The 9,681-nt window shown below is 53.6% G+C and overlaps 1 protein-coding gene across 2 annotated transcripts in view; it reads left to right on the top strand.

The window, feature by feature from the left end:
- Positions 1–9,681, top strand: part of SDK2 (sidekick cell adhesion molecule 2) — a 273,296-nt gene that overhangs the window by 148,501 nt on the left and 115,114 nt on the right. For both annotated transcript variants that reach the window (XM_046677439.1, XM_046677438.1), the window contains exon 3: positions 6,080–6,186. In XM_046677439.1, coding sequence (XP_046533395.1) covers positions 6,080–6,186 — 107 coding nt within the window. The remainder of the gene's footprint in view (positions 1–6,079; positions 6,187–9,681) is intronic.

Below are 9,681 nucleotides of genomic sequence, written 5' to 3'. Positions count from 1 at the left end.
GTATGAGTGTGTGCCTGAGTGCATTCATGTGGTGAGTGTGCACACACATGTATGTGTGTTTGTAGGTGCGTTGCATGAGTGTGCCTGCATGTACACAACTTTGTACATGTATGTGTGAATGTGCAGGCATGTGGGTGTGTGTAAGAGTGCACGTGGGTGGGAGCACGTGAGTGTGCACACTGCATGTGAGCACGTGTGTGCACACGGGTGTGTGTGCACTGGTGTATGTGTGTGCATATACGTGTGTGAGTGCATACACCCCCCCCTTCCTCTGTGTGAGCATCGTTGCGTGCCTCTCTGGCATCTGATTTATTAACGAGGACAATACAAGGAGAGTGTGCCTATTATTTCTGGTGTCCGCATCAGCTCCTGACAGCTTCGTGGAATTGAAATATCTTATTTAATGCGAGTAAGAATCATTTTAAATATCAACTGTGACACTCAAGGACTCAAACCACAAAGGGCATTGTGTGTTTCCGCATGTGCTGGAGAAGATGCCACATTGGTTAGGCAGCTCTTTTCTCCCCTGCCCATCTCGTGTCTCTAAAAATCCAATTATCTGTCCTGGCTCTTCCCTGAGTTGTCGTCGTGTGCCCTCCACCCCGAGCCCATCTCTTCATCTCGGAAGAGTGGACTGAGACGGCGGGGTCCTGCCGGGTTAAATCAGGACAGTGCGATGGAGCAGAGAGAACAGTGTGGATTCCTGGCGCATCTCCCTTTCTTTCTGCCCTTTCTTTCTGAGTCATGGGTGGGGAGTGGAAGGTATTGGGGTGAGGTGGGGAGGTTCAGACAGGAGGACAAGGAAGGGGTGGCAGGACCCCCCCCACACCTGCACGGGGAGCCATTAAGGGCTCCATGCCCAGCATCAGGGGAGCACATATTTGCTTGGCAAATTTTTCAACTTCCCCATGGATGTGAACCCCAACTGTCCCCAGCCACCAGCGAAGGACCTGCCACACCTCCTTGGTTACCTAAGCCTTCTTATTGGTAGAGGGGCCTCCCCTCAGTTTCTCAGCTGCCGGCAGAGACTGTGTCCTCTTGTCCTGCCTCCTCAGGGACACTGGGGACAGCAAAGGAATGACAGGTCCCCTTCCAAAGGCCACCCCTCTCAGCCTCTTGACCCCAGTGAACCTCTCTTCACCAGCCTGACCTCCCAACCTCCCAGTCACCTCTGTGAGTCTTCAAGGTGGAGGGTCTGAGCCTGGCTCCTCTGAGGATGAGAACCAGTGATGGTGGGTAGGTGGCCCCTCTTCCTGGTTGACCTGCAACCTCATTCTCCTTCTAATAAGGAACAGTGGCAGGGGCGTGGCTCCAGGGGCTGGTGAACGCCTGGATTCATCCACCTCTTGGCCCTCCTCTAAGGTATTTATTGATTTATTATAGGAAATGTATTCACGGGATTCAAAATTCCAAGAATAAAAGGCAAGACAGAGAGTGAACATCTCTCCCATCCCTGTCCCCCAGCTGCCCCGTCGTTCCCAGTTCCCAGCACACACATGGAGGAAACCACTGTCAACGGTTTCTTGAGTATCTTTTCAGAATTCTTTAACGCAAATGCAAGCCGACACCAATTCATAATCCCTCCCCCTTTGAGGAGACACGGCCTCCTGTACTCGCCGTCCTGCCCCTTGCTTTGTGCGTGTGACAGATACTGTGGAGAGCTTTCCGCAACAGCACGTAGAGCTTCCCCAGGCTTCCTGACAGCTGCAGAGTGGTGAGGCATCCCTTGGATGGGGGAAGCTTTGCTTTCTCTCAGTTAGATGGTCAAAGGGAGCGGGCGGACAGGAGAGAGCCCTGGGGGCCAGACTTAGGTAACCAAGGAGGTGTGGCAGGTCCTTCGCTGGTGGCTGGGGACAGTTGGGGTTCACATCCATGGGGAAATTGAAAAATTTGCCAAGCAAATATGTGCTCCCCTGATGCTGGGCATGGAGCCCTTAATGGCTCCCCATGCAGGTGTGGGGGGGGGTCCTGCCACCCCTTCCTTGTCCTCCTGTCTGAACCTCCCCACCTCACCCCAATACCTTCCACTCCCCACCCATGACTCAGACATTTGCTCCCTCGTTTGACAAGCGTTTATGCAGCACCTGCCGTGTGCCAGGCACTTAGGTCCAGGGCCTCTTGCAATGCTCACATCAAAGACAGCCATCATTGTCCCCATTTTGCAGGTGGGAAAACCGAGGCTTGCAAGTTTCCGTAACTTGCCCAGGCCACATGCCTAAGAGCAGAAGCAAAAATCAAGCCTAAATTTCCCCGAGTCAGAAACCCCGGTGCTTTCTCCAAAGCCGAGCTCCCTCCTCGGTGGGTCAGGGGCAGGCCCTGCTGCACAGGCCATTTCCTCCGTCCACTGCCCCTGGACAGGGCTGGCCTCGTCCAGTTCCCTGCCGGGGGGCAGCCACAGGGGGGTGGGGTAGATAGAGCTGTAGATGAGTGTGTCCTGAGGGCCCAGGAGGGAGCACCGCAGGGGACACTGAGCACCGCAGGAGACACTGAGCACTGTGGGGGACGCGGAACACCATGGGGGACACTGAGCACCATTGCTGCCACTACCAGGGATGCTGGATTGGCGGCTGAGATGCTGGCCAACTGCCTCCCCCCACCCCCTACCCCCCTGAGGCAGGGAGACCAGAGCTGCAATTTGGGTGGAGGGAAGAGGGTTTTCCTGGGAGGAAAGGCAGTGGGCGGAACTGCTACTTTAAATAATGTTGCCTACAAACCAGAAATAGGTCTCCCAGGCCCGAAGCACCAGAAGCAGCCCCGGGAGAGGGAGGCGGAGGAGCGAGACAGGGCTGCGCCCCACTCTGTAGGCCAAAGGGTGCCTGCCCTCAATCACAGGACCAGCAAAGGCCCAGAGATGGCTCCCCTCTCCCGGCCTCCGGGGAGGGGCAGGCCTGCAGCCCGCTGGCCCTCCTCAGGGCTCCAGGTGGGGCCTGGGCCTCTGGCTGAAACAAATGGACATAGAGCCTTCTGCAGAAATCTACCTTTATTAAAGTTTAAATTTTACCACGCATCACTGACATCAGCAAACACCCACATCCAACGAGTCCCTGGTGTCTTCTTTATAATGTATACTTAAATTATATGCTCAAAGTGCATTTTTTAATTTTATTTTTAAAATAAAAGCAATATATGCATACGATAAAGAAAATTCTGGTGGCGTAGACATAAAATTGAAAAGTAGAAATTCCCCTCCCTCCTCATTCCCGACACCTCTCCCAAAAGGGACATAACACATTCTGGGGCATCCATCTCGAAAAAATCTTATGTACATGCCAGAGTCTAAGTGTGATTATGTGTGTGCGAATATACACAAATATAGATACTATTTCAATTTACCCTCATGGCACCATACCATTTACACTATTCTTTGACTTTTTTTTTTTTCGTCCACAAACTCAAATTATTTTTATTGGGTCAATTTGCATGATCCTAAACATTAAATTGAGAATTTGGTAGCCTGTATCAATAAATAACAACTTATCAAGAGTATAAGGATACATTATCACTCTTGTCCCTACCATTCCAGTTTTGTTGGTTTATCCCTGTTTTTACAAGCAATGCCACAGTGAACATCCTCGTATCAATTTTTTGCCACATTTTTGCAAGTATATTTAAAAGGCCAGTTCCAAGACATGCAACCCCTGGGTCAAAATGCTTGCATATTCTTATTTTGATAGAGTTTGCTCCAAAGCCTGGACCAATTTACACTTCCACCCACCAACCCGAGGATACCCCCAACTCCCAATCTTGCCAACACTGGATGTGATCATCATGAAAATCTTAGGCAATCTGATATGCGAATATTGTCTTGTTTTGATTGGACTTTGTTTCATTGTGACAGAGGTTGAGCATCTTTTGGGGAGTTTCTTGGCCATTTCTGTTCATTTTCCTCTCCCTGGTCCCTTTTTAATAATATCTGATTCTGTTTCCAAAGATAAGAGCTTTTCCAGGCAATCTCTGCTTCCATCTTCCCTCTCAGATCACGCCATCGTTTTCGAGACCTAAACAGTGTCCCCAAAGCTGTCTCCCCTCCCCGCGGGAGAGACAGGGCAGAGGCAGGACAGAGCCTGTGATGGGCTTGAGGACGGGGTGGGAGAGGAGCGGGAAATTTGCCAGGGCTCTGGCGCCAGCTATCTCCCCATCATCACGCTGTGCACAGTGGCGACGGACAGATAAGGGCCGCAGCCGGTAGCAGAGATAAGAGGCTTGGACAGCCAGAAGGTTCTGGAGAACGCCACACAGCCAGAGCCAGAGCAAGCTCAGCACAACCCATCTGTGTGTCCGGGGCTCGGGCAGTCCCAGGAGGGAAGATGGAGCCCTTCGGGACACTCTGTCAGTGTCGGATGATAGCAGCTGGACCTAGGGGCAGAAAGACTCTGTGGGACCCTTTACTACCCATGAGACCACAGGTCAATGTCAAGATGTTTCCGAACCTCAATTTCCTCGCCTCTAAAATGGAGGTGCTAATAAAAGTACCCCCTCCCTAGGATTAGCATGGAGATTAAGAGAAAGACTGTCAAATGCAGACCCACGACCATTCGCACCTGTCCACAGAAAATAAGAAAAGTGAAGCTAGGGCCGTGGGCTTCGCATAAAATTTGTTTAATATTTGTTAAAATTGCTTTTATGCTGAAGTGACTTTTCTTTTTTGTGATCTCAAAAATGTCTATTTTAAGTAAAATACTGACCATTTCTATTTATTTTTCTCTCCCTGCCTGGCACTTTTTCATATTATCTTTTTTTAGTGTTTTGTTGCTTGACTGTTCGTCTGTTTTCATTTTGGCTGGTTGGTCTTGATGATCTTACTTGGCAAACTTGACGGTCTCATGTGGCGCCATTTTTTTTAAGTGTTCCTGGTCCACGATAGCCAATAGTCTGGGAACTGCTGTGTGAAATGAAGAGGTGTATGAGAAGCACTCAGTACTGTGTCTGAGGCACAGGTGGTGCTCAGAAAGCAGTAGTTGTGGTTTCCTCATTGTGAGGTGATGATGATGGTGATGATGTCAATGATAATGACGATGATGATGATCATGATGATGATGCTAGGCCCTGGCCAGAACTCATGCAAAAGAATACTCGGCACCTCTTGGGAATCAGATTGCTCTGTCCAAGGGTTGGCATAGCCTGGGGACAGGTGGCCATGAGCTTGTTCACCAAGTCAGCTGGGCAAACCCTTGGACACTCGAAGACAGGGCAGATATCCTAGGCACAAGCCCTTTGATCCTTTGAGGTCCCTGCTGGGTGGTTTGTTGCCCAGGGAGAGGAAAGCTGATCACAGAGGGGTACCAGGGGAACTAGTCCCCTCCGTACCAGAGAGCACCACCCACCCATGTCCTGATGCCAGAAGCTCCTCTCGCTGACCTGGCCTGGCCTCCCCCCTGCCTCTCAGCCAGGTGAGCACACCACACACCTGCTCTCCAGCTGCGTTTCCCCCAACACTAGACTCTGCTGCTCTCTGGGCCAGTCACGTGCTCCCGGAACAGGCTCCCAAGGGTTCCTGCATCCTGGCCCCATAGCCCCCACATATAGACAGCCAGCCTGTCCTGCTCAGAAGGCTCTGGCTTTTCCCCTCCACAAAGCTCCAGTGGAATGTCTGTGACTTTAGGGATGGACCGATGCAAAGCAATAGGGGGAGCATGTAAATTTCCCCACCTCTCTCACCTCCATCTGTTTCAATTAATATTTATAGCACAGTCCTGGGCCTGGCCAAAATAAGACGCCCCATCTTTCTCAGTCATGCAAGTCGCAGGCAGGGGAGGATGGCAGCTTCCATCAGACCTGACAGTCCTGGGAGACCTGGTCGTGGCCAGGTCAAGGGCTCAGGCACAGCACCTCCCATCCTGGGAAAATGCAGGCTACTTCCTGGGCGCCTGAGCAAAAGCCTTGTTGCTTTGGGAGGGACCCTTCTGTTGATAAGGACCTTTCTGTGACCCTATGACATTGCCAGAGAGTCAAGAGCTCCCTGGCTCTTCATTCCAGAAGAAGGTGATGTGGCGAGCGACCTCTGCCCTCCCACCTCCGTCTGACCTGTGCATCCCTGCAGCTGCCTGACTTGCTCACCGGCTGTCTCGTCTGTCCCCAGGTACATGATCACCAGCCTGGACCGCACCCACGCCGGCTTCTACCGCTGCATCGTGCGTAACCGGATGGGCGCTCTGCTGCAGCGGCAAACTGAGGTCCAGGTGGCCTGTGAGTACCACGGGGGCCTCGGGGTGGGGTGGGGGGAAGCAGGAGAGGGGCTGCGGGGTCCTCACGCACCAGCCGCGCTCCGGGCAGAGCCAGTCCCAGCCAAGGCCTTCCATGCTCTTTGGGTGCTCATGGTGACCCATGCCGCTGATCCAGGCCCATGTCCTCATTTACAGTTGATGGAACCAAGGCCCACAGAGGTGCTGGGAGCTCCCAAGGCTGAGGTCACACACACATCTGCTGGCTCTGAGTTCCACTCTCTTTAAATGGGACCAACTGCTTCGTTTTTTAAAAGGAGGCCCTGTCACCTGCTTCGAGGTTTGGCCTCACACGTGGGGGGTCTTCGTAATAGCCAGCCCAGACCCCTCCAGCTATGGGACTCTTCTTGGCAGACTTCCCAAGACCCCAGGATCTTAACTTCTCCGTCCTCCAGCTCACTCAGCCCTGGAGCAATAACAGCGTGGGGGTCCCCACGATCTTCAGGGGGTGTTGGGAGACGCCTCATGGTAAAAGAGGGGAGATGACAAGCCGGGGCTCCCAAAAGGCCCAGGAAGGCAGAGGACAAAGTGGAGGGCCCTCACCAAGCCTTTGTGGGTAACAGCCTTCTCCCCAATGCCACCAACCCCAGAAGGGCTTCCTCTCTTGGAAGAAGGGAGGGCAGCTTCAGAAGGATGCAAGGGTGTCACAGGGCCGAGAGCAGCAATCAACACCCTCCCCTAAGACTCAGGGTCCCCTTCCCAGCCCTACCCCTGTCCTAAAACAGTGGCTGTGTGCTAGAAACAGGCCTCATTATGGGCTGCTTCATTCTGGGTTTTTAAGGGGGAGAGGTCCAAGTTCATGCAGTGGGGCAAGGGAGTGTGGAAGGCCTTAATGAGCCCTGAAATTTGAAAAAAAAAAAAAGGGGGGGAGCCCTCTCTCACCACAGCCAACAAGGATTTGCCTCTGATTTAACACAAGAGAAGCTTGCTACTTGGAGAGAAGTGAGGGAGAGAAGCCTAAAAAAAACCACAAGTGAGGCAAAGAGTGTTTATAATAATTATGGAAAACAAGTATAATCAGAAGTGGAGATGGATTGTCCCCATAAATCAGCACTAAAGGCAGCTCAGCTTACTCCAAAGAGCGGAGAAGCCCTGGATTAAGATGATGGATCAGGGCTGCTGCCAGCCGCTGGAGGACTCCAGGAGCTCCATTCAGCCGGTGCCCGGAGTCTGGTGGCACAGCAGGGACCGTAGGTCAGCCTCCAGAGAGACTGCACACGTGTGTGTGCATAAGTGTGTATGCACGGGTGTGTGCCTGGGTGTGGGTTCGTGCACCTGTGTGTGCAAATGTGTGTCTGGATGGGTCTGCCTCTTTGTTCCCTTGTAGTGGGAGAAAACGCGTGTGTGTGTGTGCAAGTGTGTACACATGCATGTATCCATGTGCGTGCACACGTGTGTGTGCAGATGTGTATGTCTGGGTCGGTCTGCCTCTTTACTCACCTGTATGCAAGAGAGAACATGTGTGCGTGTGGGCTTGTGTGCATGTGCCGTTGGAACTGCCATCCAGGACACCAGTCAGTCCGGGCTCCCATGGGGAGGGTCTGTTCCAAGCCCTTGGCTCATAGACCGTAGGAACTTTCTGGAGTTGAGAGCCCCTGAGATGAGATGACAGTCTGCCCCGGGCTGGCTCTGCTGATCAAAAAGATTAAAGAATGGAAGCCAGTGTCCCCGGGGCTGAGATTCTTCTCTCCTTGGCTGCGACAGGGATCCATGTGGCCAGGACTCAGCCCCCAGCCCCCATCCCTTACGCACACTGCTTCTCACGCACGCACAGCCCAGCATGGGGATGCTCCCTAGAAACCAGGCCGGACAGGTGCGTGGGCCCTGTCCCGACCCCCAGGGATCCTCCTGCCCCCACGCTGAGGATGGGTGTGACCAGGCCCACATGCAGAGCAAGCAATTACGGAGCACCGATGGTGGGCAGAAGGCCTTTGATGAGGACCTGGTGCGCCTGGCATTTTCTGCGTGCTGCAGAGAAGGGCTCAGATCAACCGGCGCTTCCAGCCTGAGAGGGGGTGAGAGGCAGGTGGCAGGGACTCACGCTGCCCCACTTCCTAACCTGCCCAGGCACAGACCCCCAAGGTGGGGTTACCCTGAGCTCCCCCTCAACACACACTGTGGGTTCTGCAGGTCCTGGCCCACCACAGGTGATGCTGGCAAGGATGACCCCAGGCGGCAGTGGCAGGCAGGGTCCTGACCCAAATCCCTGAGGGAGTTTAGGGACTCTGCAGTTGCTGAGATCTGGTGTGAGGGGACAGGGCCAGTTGGGGGGAGGGCACCCTACAGTGTGGGCAGGCTGTGGGGTGCTCATCACCATCAGAGGCAGCGCGGCTTAATGAAGAGCATAGGCTTTGGTGTCAGACGGACCACAGTGAAATCCTAGCTCTGCCCTTGATCGCTGTGTGACCCCAGGGAAGTGACTAACCCTCTTTGTGCCTCGCCCAGCTCAGGTTCCTCATCTATAAGATGTGTCTAATACGGTTATCAGACTATGAGGGGTGAACATGATGCAGTCTACACATCTGAAATTTATATACTGTTATAAACCTCAAAAAAAAAAAAATGAGTCTAACAATACCCACCTCCTAGCCATGCCTGGGAATTCCTTGAGATCATATGCACCAACGCATCCAGCCAACGCCCGTAAATAACACACTTTCAATCAGTGGGAGTTACTCCTGCAATTAATAGTCTATACCGTCATTTTAAGGAAGGGAGAAACAGGCCACAGAAGGGAATGGCTCCTGGTGAATGCAGAGCAGTGAGCTGGCACTCTCCCCTGTGCCATCAGGCCACCTGTCACGGGGGGATTCCTGCCCTGCTCCTTCTGCCCTCCCAGAGCCCTGTGTCACCCTGGGTGCCTTCTGGACACGGTTACAACCACGATTGTCACCGTGTGGCCAGCAGGCTATGTGGTGCTGCTGCCGCTAAGCTGTACAAATGTGGTTACAGGCCCCTGGCAGAGAGCAAGGGACACCTTGAAGGGGCCAAAGGGGGCACAGGTGGGAGACCCAGCCTCCCAAGCACCAGCCACAGCTCCCCGGCCGGCACTGACCACCAGCCCCTCACACTGTGCCCCGTGGCTTCGCGGGTCCTGAAGCCCTTTCCTCCATGACGTCATGAAGCAGAAACCACTATGCCGCCCTTTGAGCCCTAAAGCCAGCGAGTCAGGGGAGCCCCCAAAAACTCCTGTCTAGCTCCAACCTAACAGGATGAAGGTTTCACCCACCCCTGGTAGCCAGGGTGGGGCGGAGACAGGAGACTCACCTCCTGGGTCCCCTCCCTCGCTCGACACACTCGTTGCATCCCGGGGCCTCGGGCTCTAGTTGCAGAAGCTGAGGAATCCACTCTCCAACCCCTAGTCCATCTTCCCGGGCGTCCGGTGTGGGGAGAAGGGACACCTGTCAAAACCATGCTCACCCGTAACAGTGCGCTCCTGCTTGTCTGTCCCCTCCCGTCC

The sequence above is a fragment of the Equus quagga genome, chromosome 11 (genome assembly GCF_021613505.1).
Source record: "Equus quagga isolate Etosha38 chromosome 11, UCLA_HA_Equagga_1.0, whole genome shotgun sequence".
Lineage (NCBI taxonomy): Eukaryota > Metazoa > Chordata > Mammalia > Perissodactyla > Equidae > Equus > Equus quagga.
The sequence above is the reverse complement of the archived record's forward strand: the minus strand, read 5'-3'. Positions and strand labels throughout refer to the sequence as shown.